This window comes from Ochotona curzoniae, unplaced genomic scaffold, assembly GCF_017591425.1.
Source record: "Ochotona curzoniae isolate NIBS_2020 unplaced genomic scaffold, NIBS_Ocur_1.0 contig_2321, whole genome shotgun sequence".
Taxonomy (NCBI): domain Eukaryota; kingdom Metazoa; phylum Chordata; class Mammalia; order Lagomorpha; family Ochotonidae; genus Ochotona; species Ochotona curzoniae.
In genome coordinates this window covers 18003824-18021327 of record NW_024465421.1, presented here as the reverse complement: position 1 = coordinate 18021327, position 17504 = coordinate 18003824, and the positions used below count along the sequence as shown (strand labels likewise).

Sequence of the window (17504 nt, the reverse complement as noted above, 5' to 3'; positions counted from 1 at the left end):
TTCACAGTTGCAAAGGACAACCTTCGCCTTGGCTCATTAAGGCAGGACAGCTCTTTGCTGAAGAATGTATTATAAGTCCCTTTGCACCCAAAGAATCCCACATAAAAACCGCACACAGTTGTATTCTCCCACCTCTGACCGCTGATTTCCAGAATGGCACAGTTAAAACAAGGAAAAGTCAAAATGAAGCCTCAGGATTTTTTTTTTTTAGGATTCATTTTTAGCTACAGTGACATTAATCCAAGTTCCTGCTCCCTACAGTTCACTATAGTATTGCAACATAAAAATTTCCATAGTTAGAAAAAGAACATGACTGTTTATAGCTAAGATTGGAGTCTTACCTCTTTTGGATTCACTCACTGAAAATGAATTTAAAGAAGAACAGAAATCTTCTAGGGATGAGGTCAGAGGCGGATACAGTTCTGAAAAGGAGGGTGGAGGCGCGTACCTCGCCCCAACAGGTAAGGTTCCTAACAGAGATGCCGAAAAGGGCAAGCTAGGGCTGACGCTGCTTGTCGCCAGGGGTCCTCTCAACAGAGATGGTGACTGGGGAAGAGAAGAGATCAGATAGCAATTCAGGAAACTCTGTTATAAACTTGGCTTAGCCATACTTTCAACACTCCCACTTAAAAATAAGTCATTACACTGAATGATCATGATACACAGCAAAGTTTAAATTAACATCAAGATGCATTACAAAAATTTTATCTACAAAAAGCTTATTCCTTTTTCAGCCCAGTTTGTTTGTTTGTTTTGTTTTGTTTTCAAGGACTGAGGCATAATCTCCAGCACCTTTAGAATCCACATGTTACCATCATGTCTCAATCATGCAAAGTGTTCATGACTCTCAGTCTTTTCCCAACTGTGATGCTCACAAGAATTTATTTCCTTGGGCCTGGCATGAAGGCTCAAGGGCTAAGATTCTCGCTTTGCAGGCACCAGGATCCCATACGGGTGCCGGTTAGTATCCCAGCTGCTCCACTTCCCTTCCAGCTCCCTGCTTACAGCTTCGGAAAGCAGCAGAAGAGAATAGCCCAAAGCCCTGAGACCCTGCACCCACATGGGAGACCCAGAGGAAACTCCTGGCTTCAGATCAGCTCTGTTGCAGCCGTTGTGGCCACTTGGGGAGTGAAGCAGCAGACAGAAGACCTTTCTCTCTGTATCTCCTTCTTTCTGTGAAACTGCCTTTCCAATAAAAATAAAATAAATATTTTTTTAAAAGTTTATTTATTTTTTCTCTTTGCTTTCTTCTCACTAACCTTTGCATTAATGCCGAAATTCTGTGATAGACTTTTGGTCCGGTTGTCTGCATTAAAAAGGACTGATTTTAACAACTAACAACTCAGAACTTACATGTACACAAATGTTCCACAAAACACTGTCCCTTCCTTCTGAAGGATTTCTGATGCACTGTTATCATTAGCCAGTCTTTTACTGATAAACCCAAATGGGCAACTGGGACCAAGCAGGTCCTTCTTCACCATTAAGACTGGGATGGCAGATACTAGTGACAACTGCATTCTTGTAGTCATCTGCGCCAAGACTTCACTCTCTCTCTCTCTCTCTCTCTCAAGAATTATTTATTTATTTTTATTGGAAAGTCAGATTTACTGAGAAAAGTAGAAACAAAGATCTTCAGCCTACTGATTCGCTCCCCAGGTGAACACAATGGTCAGACAGGAGCTGAGCTAAAGCCACGAGCCAGGAGCCTCTTCTGGGTCTCCCCTGCAGTACAGGTTCCAGAGACTTTGGGCTGTCCTCTTCTGCTGCTTTCCCAGGCTTTAAGCAGAGAGCCAGAAGGAAAGTGGAGCAGCCGGGATTTTAACGGCACCCATATGGGATCCCAGTACAAGCAAGGCAAGGACTTCAGCCACTAGGCTTCCACACCAGGCCCAAGTTTATTTTCTTAAAGAGGAATTGTAGGGAATTAGGGAATTAGGGAATTTGATGAGCAACTGGCCACCTCTTTGCAGGCACAACCTCCTAGAAACAAACAACTCCAGCTCCTCTCTCTAGATCCGGCTCTGCCTCAGTGGGCACTTCCACTCCATCCCTGCAACAGGCACCACACCTTCTCCATCTGAGCCTTACAACTCCCTCTGCCACGTCCTACTGCAAGGCCAGTGCACAGACGGGGACTGAAGGACTGTGAGATCACACAGCCAGCATCCCGCTCTGCTGCCTGCGCGACACGCTGCCTCCCTCGGTGAGCTCCCCACCGATCCTGGCTGTTTCACCTGTTCTGGAAGTCCTGGATGCACTGGAAGGCCGGGGTCTGAAAAGGAAAACAAAGCCACCCGTGCCCTCAGAAGGGAGGGCCACAGACACTCACCAGAACACTCTCACTGGCCTCGGGGGCGGAGTCAAGGAGGTCGTCAATCTCCTCTCCAAGGATGTCTCCATCATCTAAAATCACCTCCTGCCCGAGGAAGGGCACCTTCCCTCCGTTGGCCAGCGCTGCTGATGGCAGGGCACTCTCTTCCACTTGCAGCGGCAAAAGAGAAGCTAGGGGCACGACAGGAACTGAGGCCAGCTCACTTCCAACTTCATGAGAAAAACTGGATGCAGGCAAAGAGACACAGGGAACTTCTTCTTGCCTTGGAGTTGACAAATCTGCAACATAACGTTTGAAATACACTCACCCTTGCGCTTAGAGACCTCCAGCAGTGACTTCAGTAACGGAGAAAACAAAGGCCAGAAAGCACCTCTGGAAGCCATCAGACTCTTGACATGAATAACCACACACAGCGAGTTTATTCGGCAACTGAATCAAACTGTGACCGTGCAGACAGGGACAATGTTACGGCAAAACATACCTGGCTCAATATCTTCCACAGAATAATTCAAGGTCTAGAAATGAAATGACATAATGCATTAAACCATTTCCAGGATTCTGAAATTTATCCCGTGATACCTCATAAATATAAGCACGCCTATGTGCCTGCTACGTGTGTTTCAAATAAAAATCAATTATAAAACAATCTGTAAAACTTACCCTAAGAGAACAATGTAAGTTTGCAAAAAGCAAGACACCCATCCAATTAACACCCAAGAACTAGAAGGAGTAGGCAGAGCTGTAGCACATGAAGGGTTAAGTGAGATGCCAGTCCAGCAGGCCCGCTGTCTGCAGTATAGCTTCCGGGAGGGCAGCCAGCAGAAACCCTAGGACGGCACTAGCAGCATTCGCCTGCAACTTAACCAGCCGCTAGCATCCAAAACACCCCCAAGAAAACAGCTGGAAAAAAATACTTGCTAATTTTGTTTATCCCAATGTCTCCTAAAACCAGTATTTAGCCTTGAACTACTTTTTCTTAAGACGTCTTTCTTTCCTTGAAAGGCAGAGTAACAAGAGGGGAAGAGAGGGGAAGAGAGGAAGATCAAAAGGGAGAGACAGGAGAACTAGACAGAGATGGACCTTTCACGTTCCGTTTCACTCCCCCGCTGGCCACAACAGCCAGGGTGGACCCGGTTTGAAAGCAGCAGCTAGGAGCTCCATCTGGGTCTCCCACGGGGCTATCAGGAGCTCAAGGACTTGAGCCAGCCATCCTCTATCTTCCCAAACACACTAGCAGAAAGCCAGGTATCAGAAACAAAGTAGCTAAAAAACCAATGCTCCACTATGGGATGCAGGTGACCTATGCTGCAGTTCAACCCACTGCGCCACAATGCCTATCCCAAGCCACTCCTTTCCAATAAAATCTGACATCTCCTGGAATCCGGTAAAATATTCCACTTACCTCAGGAAGTAAAATTAACACACATTATGGTACTTACATTTATTTTATTCAAAGGGAGAGAAACAGACACACAGAGAGGAAAGGAACAAAGAACTTGCACCTGCTGATTAACTCCCAAAATGGACAACAGGCTGACACCAGGAGGAACGATTTCAAACCCGGCCTGCTCCACTTCCCGTCTAATTCCCTGCCTGTGGCCTGGGAAAGCAGCAGAGGATGATCCAAAGCCTTGGGATCGGCACCCACATGGGAGACCTGGAAGAAGCTCCTGTATTCTGGATTTAGATGGGTTCAGCTCTAGCCATTGCAGCCATTTGGAGAGTAAACCAGACGTTGGAAGAGCTTTCTCTCTGTCTCTCCTTCTCTTTGTAAATATGACTTTCCAATAAAAATAAATCTTCACAAATAAATAAGGTTCAGTGTGATGGCCTAGTGGCTAAATCCTCGCCTTGCATGCTCCAGGATCCCATATGGGCACCGGTTCATGTATTAAATGCTCCACTTCCCATCCAGCTCCCTGCTTGTGGCCTAGGAAAGCAGCAGAGGCCCATGGCCTTGCAACCATGCATCCACATGGCAGACCTGGAAGCGGCTCCTGGCTTTGTGTCAGCTCAGCTCTGACCACTGAGGCCACTTGCGGCGTGAACCAGCAGAGAGCAGATGTTTCCATCTCTCTTCTCTGTGAATCTGACTTTCCAATGGAAATTAAAAAATCTTTTAAATAAATTAACTAATTAATTAAGATGTGTGAAGTAATGGCTCATCAAGTGTTTGAGGAATAAAAGGGTTTCAAAAATGCATGAGACTTCAGAAAATTTATACCAAATGTACACTGTGAAAAAAACTGTGTGGGTTTCACAAATTTATGCAGTAATATAAACTTGTGTTTCATTCCATGAAGTTTTTGAAATTCCCTCATAGATACCCCCCAGTTATTAAAAGCAGAACTGCTGGGGCTGACTTGTGGCATAGTAGATTAAGCTGCTGCTTCTAATGCTGGCATCCATTATCAGGGTGGTCTGAGTCCCAGCTGGATGCTCTGTTACCAGTCCAACTCCCGACTAACGTACAAGAGCAAGCCCCATGCGATGGCCCAAATCCACAGGCCCCTGAGTGGGAGAGCAGGGGGCGTTCTTGGCTCCTGGCTTCAGCCTGGTGCAGCTGAAGCTGTTACAGCCACTTGGGGAGTAAACCAGAGGATATGATTTTTCACTTGTCTCTCTCTATCATTCTGCCTTTCAAATAACAAATTTTTTTAAAAAAGGCAGAATTGCTAATGCTCCAATCCTGTTTTAATAGTTATTTTTATAAAAATAATAACTTTACCTTGGTAACCTCATCTGTAGGAACTGATTTTAATGAGTCCTGGAAAAAAAAATCAAAGACACTGTCAGAAAAACAGAACTGACTCCAAGTTACAACGCGAAGTAAGAAGATCTTCCAGTGAGCAATGTAGCTTACCTCAGCTCTGACATACGCTTTTCTGATTTTAAACCCCAACTTGTGCGCCAGCTCTTGAGTTAGTTTTATTACATGTTCATCCTGCAAAGAGGTGCACATGTGACTATTTACGGGCTCTGTCTACCCACCACATACCAGAAGAGGCGAGCGGCTGTGACAGTGGGCCAGCCTGAGGGCTGTGTGGGAAACCTAACCCACACGGGCAGTCTACGGCCATGATCAAAGTCAGAACATAAATCCCATACCTTCGGCACCGCTAGGGAGCACTTTGCTACAGCGTCGTAAGCCTCTCTGTACCGTCCCAAATCACTGAGGGCCTTGGATTTCCGATACAGAGCTTTGCAGTTGGCAGAGTTTAAACTGAGGACTGCATCACAGTCTTCTAACACTTGATCATGGAAACCCTGGTGCACGAGATCAAAGAGCAGAGTGAGAAACCCGTCAGTTCACTTCCTCCACGGAGGTCTTCCTGAGAACCAAACCAAACTCAGACAGCGTCCTATCGCCCCCGTTACAAGCTCAACGTCTATTATCTTCTTATTTTCATTACATTTCAAATTTAAAAAAACCACTGAAAATAATGCCACCTATACACACACCCTCATGACTCAGACCAGATAAACATCAGTATCTTGCCAGAAAGGCCTCAGATCCTCAAGACACAAGTTCTCACCGCATCTCATCTCCCCTAGGGCTCAGTCCCCCTTCAGTCACCTGCTGCTGGAGTACCTCAAAATGTCAAATGGAAATGGAGCCGTAAAAAAGCAAACGTCTGAATAACAGATTATCAAAAGAAAGAAGGTTGGGCCCGGCATGATAACCACTTCCCATCCAGCTTCCTCCCTGTGGCCTGGGAAAGCAGTCGAGGACGGCCCAAAGCCTTGGGACCCTGCACCCGCGTGGGAGACTTGGAGGAAGCTCCTGGCTCCTGGCTTCTGCTCAGCGCAGCACCGGCCGGCCGTTGTGGTCACTTGGGGAGTGAATCATCAGATGGAAGATCTTCCTCTCTGTCTCTCCTCCTCTCTGTATATCTGACTTTGCAATAAAAAAATAAAATAGATCTTTGAAAAAAAAAAGAGTAAGAAGGTGTCCGTGAAATGTATATTAAGAAAGATCTAGAGGACAACATGGATATTTTCCTTAAAAACCACGATTACATTTCATCAAATGTCTGCAGTGAGAATTACACCTGTTAGAAGCTTGTGTCAGTTCCCGGCCGGCTAGGCAGGTCCGGGCTGTGAGCCCTCAGGCAGCTCAGTGAATCCTGATAGCAGCGCAGGGTCCACGGACACCTTCCCGTGAAGGCCAATTCTCACAGACACAGACTGGATGAGAATCTTAAAGGACCAGTAATTAAGAAATAAAACTTTTAAATCCCTGAACATTTGCCAGAGTTGATGTTTGGAAAATGTTAGGCCATGTTCAGAGCAACTAATGCGCCTCCATTAAATACTGAAAATAGGAAACTGACTTTTTATCAACGTGCTGCCACTGGAAAAAATCATCTCTGTAACAACAATGTTTGAAAAATGACAACTTACCATATTAGAATAGCAAGCAATACGATTTATACGAAGTTTTTCAATGATTTCTTTAGGGATTAAAATGTCTTCAGACTCTGCATAATCCGCTATATTCAAAGCCTCTGTGTACTGGCTTATCGAGCTCTTCCAATCACACTCCCGATAAACATCATTTCCTTCATTAAAAAGATTTCTCACAAGAGCATGTAAATATACCTAAAAAATGAAAGTTAGCACACAGAGAAACAAAGTGAGAAGCACACAGATGGAGTCCCCGCCCACTGGCTTCCTCCGCAGATGTGGGCACCTGCTCGGGCTGGACCAAGGCCAAGTCAAAAGCCAGGAGCTCCTTGCAGGCAGCAGGCAGCCAGCTCCTGGAGCCCATCGCCTGCCGCCTCCAGGGCGTGCCTTAGCAGGCAGCTGGAGACAGGGTGAAGCAACAGCTGGAACCCAGGCTCCGTGGCAGCGCATGCAAGACACTGCGCTGGGGCTAAACAGCTGGCCAAACGCCCACTCTGTAAATTTTAAATTTTTATGTCTAAAACTTCAGAACATGGCTGCGTGCACTCACTAAGGATTCTATTTGGTTTACTTTTGTAATAAAAAATTCCAGCAAAGCAGCTTGAAGGTATCTGCTCATATTTCCAGCTCTACTCGATAGAGAACCAAGTTGCAGTCCTTGGTCAAAGAGAAGGAACAGTTCAGGGTCTGTGATGAATATCTCCAAGCAGCCTCCTAAAATACATCATGGGTAAATACCTCAAGCACCGTGCTTTACAACACCATTACACAGTGACTGCCGTGTGTGTGTGTGTGGTGTGTGTGTGTGTGGTGTACTTGGGTACACACACATGCAAAGTCTCTACCAACTACTAAGTGAAAAACACTATCCTGGGCCCAGTGCGGTAGCCTAGTGGTTAAAGTCCTTGCTGTCCACGCTCTGGATTCCCAAATGGGCACCGGTACTAATCCCGACAGCCCCACTTTCCATCTAGCTCCCTGCTTGTGGTCTGGGAAAGCAGTCAAGGATAGCCCAAAGCCTTGGGACTCTGCACATGCCTGGGAGACCCGGAAGAGGCTCCTGGTTCCTGGCTTTGGATCGGCTTGGCTCCGGCCATTGCCGCAGCTTGGGGAGTGAATCAACGGACAGATCTTCCTCTATGTCTCTCCTCTTCTCTGTATATCTGACTTTCCAATAAAAATAAATACGTCTTAAATTTTTAAAAATATATATAACTTAAAAAAAAAAAAGAAAAACAAAATCCTTTGATTTCCATGGTTGTATCAAGAGGCTTAACTCCTTCATGTTTTTCAGTACCACCTGTATTTCTTTTTTTCTTTTTTGCCTAACAGTTTACTTGGGTCATTTACTAACTAGGGGCAAGGCTGAAACTTTTTTTTCCTTGAGATTTACATATGTACTTGAAAGACAGAGAAGGGGAGGAAAGAAAGAAAGAAATGTGCTAGGCCACTCCCTACACGGTTGCAACAACAGGAGTTGGGCCAGGCTAAAGTCGGGGATCGTGGGAGGGCAGCACAGACTCAAGCACCTGAGCCGACCGCCGCCGTTTGCCAGGCACATTAGCAGGACCCGGATCAGAACCGGAGCAGCAGGGACTCCAGTCGGCACTGCGGGTCAGGCTGCAGGCATCCTGGACGACGGTGTCCCCTGCTGCACCAGGCTGGCCCCAAGCCTTGCTCCTGCAGAGTAAGTCTGTCACACAATCTTCTGGTGCGAGTCAAAGCTTTAAGCCCTTTGGGATCCCCATCACTGCTTCAGCATTTTTAAAGTCCTTTCCCATCACACCCTTCATTGCCTCATTTTAGGAAGTCATGTTCACAGAACAATTCTTCGTTAGCAAAATTCTCAAAGAAACTGGACAGAACAACACTAACTACCGATGTGACTTATAAAATGCAATGAACCATTGCACATAGCGAAGGGAAAAAATTACAGGTAGCTTCTAGCACTAATAATTATATAACACTTCATGATTTTAAATCTCTTTGCAGGAAGAGAGAGAGGGAAGGAAGAAGAGGAACTGGAAGGAAACAGCAGGGGGAGAAAGCTACACCCCAAAGCAGCAAGCTCCTCAGGGCCGGAAAGCCAGAGGGTGCCCTCCAGTGCGCCCACAGCCCAGGCCCCAGGCTCCTCCACAGGGCAGGGTCTCCGGCAGCTCCCTCCTCCACTAACGCTGGCCCCATGACTGCTGCTGTCCCCTCACTGTCCCCTCCCCAGTAAAATATAAGACACACACTTCCCTCTCAGTCAATTCTGTCCCACTTATCACTCACTAAATGACAAGTACGCTCCCACATACAAGGGACTGGCAAACTTCTCCTGTAAGTGCCTAGACTCCATGCTAGGGAACTATGGGCCACACGGCCTCTGTCGCAAAAGCAGCCACGGAGATGCAGAGACACGTGGGTGTGGTACTGCTTCAGCGACACTTCATATGCAAAGCAGCTGCAAGCTTCGTCTGGCCAGCGAGCCAGGGGTGTCTCACGCTGGCCATGGGCTGCCCATCCTACCCCAAGTGGTTACCGCATATTGCTCCTGGGTCCCTGGGTACGACAGCGGCGACCTAAGAAGAAACAAATGGACTGCAGTCAGCACTCCACCACCGGACTGGGCAGGAAGGGATCCTAAAGCAGCGGTTCTACCAGCTGGCTCAGGGGACATTTCAAAGGCTCATTTCTTTACTATGTTTTTCATGTGTGACTGTGGACAGGAAGAAAAAGAGTCCATACTACTCCTTAGTATGTTCTTATGTATGCCAATTCCCTTTCAATCTAATTCTACTGTAAGAATTAATTATTTAAATGCCAAAAAGGTTTAAAAATAGTCCAGGATTGGGCCTGGCACGATGGCCTAGTGGCTAAGTTCTCGCCTTGCACGTACCAGGATCCTGGATGGGTGCCAGTTTGTGTCCCAGCTGCTCTACTTCCCATCCAGCTCCCTGCTTGTGGCCTGGGAAAGCAGTGGAGGATGGCCCAAAGCCTTGGGACCCTGCACTCACATGGGGGACCCAGAAGAATCTCCTGGCTCCTGGCTTTGAATCAGCTCAGCTCCGGCCACTGCAACCACTCAGGAAGTAAACCAGCAGGATGAAAAAGTCTTTCTGTCTCTCCTCTCTGTAGATCTACCTTTTCCGATAAAAATAAATAAATCTTCAAAAAAATTGTCCAGGACTTCAAAGACTGGTTGGTGCAATTCCTTGCAGGGTGTAGGAGAGGACGTCTCCTTTGCAGAAGGGACCAAGAGGCCCTCTGCTCAGACAGGCCCTCTGCTCAGACAGGACCAGCCAGCACTGACACTCCGGGGTTTTTTTTTCCCTAAAGATTTATTTAATTTTATTGGAAAGTTAAAGTTACACAAAGAGAGATGAGAGACAGAGATCTTTCATCTGCCAGTTTACTCCCCAAACAGCCACAACAGCCGAAGCTGAGCTAATCTGGAGCCAGGAGCCAGGAGCCTGTTCCCGGTCTCCCAGATAAGTGTAGGGGCCCGAGGACTTAATCCATCCTCCACTGCTTTTCCAGGCCATAAACAGGAAAGCACAACAGCTGGGACTGAAACCAGTGTCCACATGGGATGCTGGTGCCACAGGCAGAGGCTTAACTTGCATTGCCATTACACCAGCCCCAACAAACACTGAGAAATCCAAGCAGAGACCACATCCCCGCAGGACCACATGGACCTCAAAGCCCTCTGCACCAACACATGTCCACAGCCATCACTTGAACTCGGCAGTGCTGTTCTGGAGAGCGAACACAAAGCCCTCAGTCTAACATTTGGGACCTCCCACAGGACTTCAGCTCTAAAAGTCAACACCAGTAAGAGCTATCTTAAACACAGGAACGCTCAGATGGGCAAGAGCAAAAACACTGATGGCGTAGATACACGTGCTCTCTAACGGGACCTGTCCAACATGATGGAGGAGCCTTTGGGTCTGCGTCAGCCGTCCAGCCACGTTACAAACAAGCCCTCTGGGACAACAAAGGGCGAATCCCGAAGCTCTTACTGTATGAACTGCAGGCCTTCCTTAATGTTTTGCTGCCTTTTCCGTCTCTCCTCGGACACACTGGACATGTTATCCCACACATCCGCTTTCTAAAAGAGCAACCTGGAAAGAAACAGGACATGAAATTACTTCAGGTGCCGGGTTCCTAGACAAAATTAAGACACCCATGTTGTGGAGCCAGGGTCACATCACACACACATGTCCATCCCCGAAGAGGGGCAGTCCCAGCCAACAGGGACTGTATTACGATCGGAAGCTCCTGCACCACAGCTTATGGCTGTCACACTCTTCAAGGCTCAACAATAATGCAGGTTTTCTGTGCCTCCCAAGTCATCTCCACCAAAACCATCCTGTTCCCCCTTTCCTTTTCCTGGTCAGCCCTAGGTTTGCTCCCACCCTGGCCATGCACAACGGAAGCTGTCCACCTAAAACAGGCTCAACCTTGTTTTGCTCCTGGAAGCGCCCCAGGAACGCCAAGCTTTCAGCTCCCCTGGCCACCGAGGGAGTCCAACTTCCCAGTAAGCACAGTCTAAACCTCAGACGTGTTTTGTCACATTGCAAACAATCCTCACCAGTACAATCAATAGAATGCCAATCCCAACGGAATGATTTCAAGTGGAATTTTCTGGATGGGTGGCTAAGGCTTTATGTCCACTCAGCTTTGGTAAATGTCAAGACTCATCGAGTGTTCATTGCCACTGTTTCCTGAGCCGTTCCCAGCAGGTCAAAGGGGAACCACAGAAGAAATAGGAGAACCCGGCACAGGTACGTACAGCCTAGCACACCAGCTCCCTCAGGGGAAGGAAGTTCAGCCAGCCTCCAGGACCACCCCATTCTGAAGGTTAGGTATTTCAACCCAGACGGGTGCGTGTAGCCAGGCAGCCAAAGGTGCTGGGTGAAGACCCTTGGGTCGCCGGGAGGCACACCCTCATGGTTAGAGAGTCTTGATTTAGGGACATGCTGGGATAGCACAGGTGGCAGTGGGAGATGACCTGTGCTTTTTATGCCCAGGTCAGGCATTACAGCTGAGGGACTTCCATTGATAAGTCCATGACATGGATATGTAAGTAGGGGACCGACACCAAAGTGGTTTGGAGGGGAGAACAAGAGTGAGAGAAGTGGGTCCGGTAGGAGAATCTGGAGGAAATGTGGGCTCACTCCTATGGAACTGTAATCTCTGCTGGCTCGCCCAAGAACTGCAGATGCAGTCAGGCCTTGCTGGGGAGCTAAGCAGGCACCCCAACTGGGTTGGGGTTCCCACTGGTGAGAAAATGAGAGTATGATGGAGGGCAGTAGGCATGGCTCAATATGGCTACAGACTGCACCGGCGCGGGTGTGCATTGAGATGGTGGAGCGACAGACTGGGCTTGACTCCAGCCCCACTGGTATTTGTGAGAGCCAGGGTGGGTGTACAACAGTCCAGACTAGGTCTTGACTCCTGCTGAACTATATGAAAGCTGTTTCTGAGTGCGGACCAAGTTGCGCTGGGCTGCAAGAACCAACAATAAGAACCAGAATGGATGTGGCAGGTTGAGCAAGGCCACTGTTCATGCCAGGGCAGGAGACGGACAAAGTCAACCTGGGCCAATGACCCACTGGTGTGTGTGAGAACTGCCACTGGGAGGAGACTCGATGGAGGAACTTGGGAAACTCCATTGAGACACAGCCCATGCAGGTGAGCGCAAAAAGCAAGGCAAGGAGCAGCCCAGACCATGGCAGGTTACAGCACCCACCGGCATACATGTGGGTCAGGTCTGGGGACAGACCAGTCTGGGCCGGCACATAACACCCACTGGCAGATCTGAGAACCAGGCCAGGGGGCAGGAGGAGCCAGATCAGGCCACAACAACAGCCAGTTCACATTAGGACCGGGACAATAATTAGGCTGGTCTGGGACAGGCTGCAGCACCACCAAGAGGAGCTGGAACAGGAGGCAGACTAGACTAGGCCAGGCTGTGCAATAAGACTGTGGACGCTGCAGTGAGGTGAGTCATGCCAGCCTGGGCCCAGCAGGTGCCAGGTTCATAAGCCCCAGGGGTGGGGGATTCGGCAGAGCTCATGTCGCCTGGCCTGGGTCCTGGGGCCTACCTGTGAGGTCGGGGCTGGGTTTATGAGCCCCGGGGGTGGGGGACTGGTGGGGCTTGTGTCTTCTGTCCTGGGCCCATGGGGCCATCCTGTGCACTGCAAACCTGTGGCAAACCAAACAATCCCCCCTGTGTATTTTCTAACGTCCACAACTGGTATGAGGGGAGGGCACGCACAATCACCGTGAGCCGAGGACGCCAAGACCTGAAACTCACGAGGTTGCTTCTCACACGACCCACATAACTGGACTTGGGGACAGAAATGGGAGTTCCTCCATGTCACAGGTCACAGAAGGTTTCTGTTTGGTTGGTTGTTTTCAAGATTTTATTTATTTAAAAAGTAGAGTTGTAGAGAGAGACACAGAGACAGAGAGAAAGGTCTTCCACCTGCTAGTTGACTCTCCAAATTACTGCAATGGTCAGAGCTGGGCCAGGCCAGACCAGAGCTCGGAGCCAGGAATCAGGAGCTTCTTCCCAGTATTCCATGGGGGCGCAGGTGCCCAAGCACTCGGATCATCTTCTCCTGCTTTCCCAGGCCATTATCAGAGAGCTGGATTTAAAGTGAAGCAGCCAGGTGTGGCGTGGTAGTCTAGTGGCTAAAGTCCTTGCCTTATACACACTGGGATCCCATATGGGTTGGTTCTAATCCCAGTGACTGCACTTGGCATCCAGCTCCCTGCTTGTAGCCTGGGAAAGCAGTAGAAGACAGCTCAATGCCTTGGGATCCTATTTCCACGTGGGGGACCAGGAAGAGGCTCCTGACTCCAGGCTTCAGATCAGCACAGCTCCGGCCATTGCAGCCACTTGGGGAGTGAATCAACTGACAGAAGATCTTCCTCTCTGTCTCTCCTTCTCTCTGTATGTCTGACTTTCCAACAATTAATTATTAATTAATTAAAGTCTACCTGGCCTCTGGACTCTTCCTTAGAAAGCTAATAAAATCCCCTGGCTTTTCCTGTTTTACTTGAAGCAGGGTCAGCTTAGACTAGGAAACCTCAGGGCTGAGTAGCAGCTGGAGTGCCTCTGCAGTTACCCCACAAGTACTAAAGGCAGACCCCCCGGTCAGAACCAACCCCAGGCTCTCTGGCTCAGGCCAAGCCCTTGTCCCAGCTGTGCCAGGGCAGTAGGAAATTAGCTTGCAGTTCCTAAGTCCATTGGATAAGCGGCGAGTCCTGGGCAGTGATAATCCACTGGGTAATAGCCTTAGAGTCTGTTCCTCAGAAAACACTAGAAAACCTTGAACCTCATTCAACCTCTGACAGTTAAAGGGCACATGGCAAAACTGACAGCTCAACAGAATGATTGGAAGGAAGTGACAAGGTGTTTCAAACAGCAGAAATCAAGGGACTCTAAGATTTGGGAACATAAAATCAGGCAATATTTATATATAATATGACATAATTTAATGTTCAGCAGATGTTCTTAAAGATTTTTTCTCTCAAAATCCCATTACAAATTTTTAAATACACTAAAAACTGAACCCTCCATTTTTTGTTTTTGTTTTCAGTTTATACAGTGTCCCCATGGAGTTCCTACCAGGAACTCATCACCACCTCCCCTCCAGGAGCCTGACCGCACTTGCCCACCGCTGCCCACCGCTGCCCACACCTGCCCACCGCTGCCCGCCACTGCCCGCCGCTGCCCACCGCTGCCCACCGCTGCCCACCTGCTTAGGTCTCTGCCCGTCAACTCGCCTGATAATTGCGATAGATTCCAAGCTGAGGTGCAGACGTAAAACTGAAATTCACCCTGCACCAACCCAGCACATGTCGCACTACTCCGAGCTCAGTGTTTTCAGGGTTTTGGGAGGGCAGTGAAAAGCACACACCTCACCCTGAGCAGTCCCCCAGGCCCTGAAAACAGACAATGCAGGGCCAGTGCTCCAGAAGCTGCCTAGAGCTGCCACAGATGAGTTTTACCTGTGAAATAACCTCTCCTCCAACCTTTAATTTTTTTAAAAAAAAAAAATTGCTTGAGAGGGAGAGAGAGAACAGGGTCCCATCTACTGGGTCACGCCCCAAAGGCCCACAAGGCTACCTCCCAGGGTGTGCACCAGCAGGAAGCTGCAGTTAGCAGCTGGTGGTGGGCATCAAACCTGGGCATGTCCGTGTGGGGTATGAGCATCCTAACTGCTAGAACACATGCCAGCGTCCTAACCTTTCCTCCCACACAATTTGTATTTATTTATCTGAAAGGCAGAGACAAAACACAGGTCTCTCACCTGCTGCTTCACTCCCCAAACGCACCTAAGCACCAAAGCCTGGAACTCCAGCTGAGTCTCACACACTGCAGAGCCCTGCCCTGCCACCTCCCAGGCAGCCTCAGCGGAACAGGGGCTGGGAAATGGGGCCAGGCTGCAAACTAGCTGTGGGGCAGCATTCTGAACTCCTGAGCCGATGCCCTACCCTGCCCTTCCTACAGGGAAAAAAATAAAAGTATATAAACAATATATGTGTTACAGACCATTTTATTTACAAATTCTGTTAAAACGTGGACAAAAATCTACAATAAGGAAGAATTTTATGACGTTAAGCCTCAGCCACCTCTGTGAAAAAGACAGAAGCCTTCACTGAAAAGGAGGAGGAGACTCCTTTGCAACCTCACTCCCTCAAGGCAACTAACCACCATTCCCTGGTCCTGCCCAGACACCCCAGGAACAGCTCTGCAGCCTGACTGTGCTGGTGGTTACAGCAGAGTACAACCGCAGAGCTTGGCATATGTGTACATGCACATGTGCGGGGACACACACAGGTACTGGGGGACACACGTGCGGGGACACACACAGGTACCGGGGGACACACGTGCGGGGACACACGTGCAGGGACACACACAGGTACTAGGGGACACACATGTGGGGACACACGTGCAGGGACACACACAGGTACTGGGGGACACACACAGGTACTGGAGGACACACGTGCAGGGACACACACAGGTACTGGGGGACACACGTGCGGGGACACACGTGCAGGGACACACACAGGTACTGGGGGACACACACAGGTACTGGAGGACACACATGCAGGGACACACGTGCAGGGACACACACAGGTACTGGGGGACACACGTGCGGGGACACACGTGCAGGGACACACACAGGTACTGGGGGACACACGTGCGGGGACACACACAGGTACCAGGGGACACACGTGCGGGAACACCCACAGGTACTGGGGGACACACACAGGTACCAGGGACACACACAGGTACAGGGGCGCACATGTGCGGGGACACACACACAGGTACCGGGGAACACCAAGCACAGGGTGTAGTTTGGCCAACAACCTTACTCTAACATCAACTTCCAGACTGTGATACGGCAAACTGGAGTGACTCGCCACCACAGGAGTAAGCAGGGCAAAGGGCTCACGGACTCCATGGACTCCTCCTGCAACTTCCTGTGAATCTATAATTATCTCAAAATGAAAACTTAAAAGTGTTCTGTGCCTGAGTTCTTTTTTACACAAACTAGGCAGCTAGCACATTCTACACTCCACTTCTGACACGCCACACTCAATCTGAGAGGTCATTCTGTACCCAGACATGCTGAATGTTTCATATATATGCGCGTGTCTCTTTAAAGAATTTTTCTAGGATAAAGTCTACACACTTTTGTTTACTTTGCCAGCTAGTGCCAACATATAGCAAATGACACCACCCAGCAACAATGCATCAAGAATACTGCCTCCCCGCCTCACATGCGGATTATCGGCTGTTCGCCACTGTCACCCAGGAGATACGGGGCTGTTTCAGGCATGAGGAAAGCTAAGCACCATCAGGTTACAGTCACCTGCACCCTCGTCCCCTGGGACTATCTGCTCACCACATTTGCCCATTTTCCTTCCAGGTTGAGCTAATTTTTTTTAAGATTTATTTTTATTATTTTTTTATTGGAAAGGCAGATGTACAGAGAGGAGAGACAAAGAGAAGGATCTTCCAACTGCTGGTTCACTCCCCAAGTGGCCGCAATGTCCAGTCCTGAGCTCTGATCCGAAGCCAGGAGCCAGGAGCTTCTTTCTGGTCTCCCACCACGGGTGCAGGGTCATCATGGGTGCTTCGGGCCATCTCACCACCATGGGTGCTTTGGGCCCATTCCACTTGCTTTCCTTTCCCAGGCCACAAGCAGAAAGCTGGATGGGAAGTGGAGCCACGGGGATAGAACCGGCACCCAAATGGGATCCTGGCATATGCAAAGCTAGGATTTTAACCACTATGCTACCACGCCCAGACCCAGGTTGGGCTATTTATCTGAGAGATGAGAGACAGAAAAAGACTACGCATTTCTATCTACTGGTTTACTTCCCAAATGCTGGCCAGACGAAAGCTAAAATCATTCACTTCTTTCTCTTATGCTCTACACCCAGACACAAAGTGTGCTTGGGAGACCTTCAGTGCACAGCAGTACATCCTGACTCCGACTGCTTCCCACTGCTTCCACTCTCCCCGAGCCTGAGACACGCCATCTTGTACCTGGCGGACTCTCCAGCCTCCTTTGTAAGAATCTGCTCTCGCTTCTTGTCCTACACTGTGCCCTGCTTCATCCAGTCCCACAATAAAGCAAGAAGCACTTAGGAAAACACAAGTCAGGGGCTGGTGTTGTAAAGCAGCAGGCTAAGCTACCAGCATGTATGATCCCAGCAACTCATCAAAATGACCCTTCAAGTCCCAGTTGCT

The 17504-nt window shown here is 48.9% G+C and overlaps 1 protein-coding gene across 5 annotated transcripts in view; it reads right to left on the bottom strand.

The window, feature by feature from the left end:
- Positions 1–17504, bottom strand: part of ZC3H7A (zinc finger CCCH-type containing 7A) — a 41139-nt gene that overhangs the window by 16855 nt on the left and 6780 nt on the right. The window contains exons 2-10 of one of the 5 annotated variants that reach the window (XM_040973323.1): positions 10747–10848; positions 9267–9306; positions 6740–6937; positions 5444–5602; positions 5199–5279; positions 5064–5102; positions 2817–2850; positions 2333–2613; positions 342–546 (exon numbers count right to left, since the gene is read on the bottom strand). In XM_040973323.1, the coding sequence (XP_040829257.1) occupies positions 342–546; positions 2333–2613; positions 2817–2850; positions 5064–5102; positions 5199–5279; positions 5444–5602; positions 6740–6937; positions 9267–9306; positions 10747–10814 (1105 nt within the window). In that variant the 5' untranslated portion in view covers positions 10815–10848. Of the gene's footprint in view, positions 1–341; positions 547–2332; positions 2614–2816; positions 2851–5063; positions 5103–5198; positions 5280–5443; positions 5603–6739; positions 6938–9253; positions 9572–10746; positions 10914–17504 lie in introns of those variants that run through there. The other 4 variants (XM_040973322.1, XM_040973321.1, XM_040973326.1 and 1 more) reach the window with 4 other exon arrangements.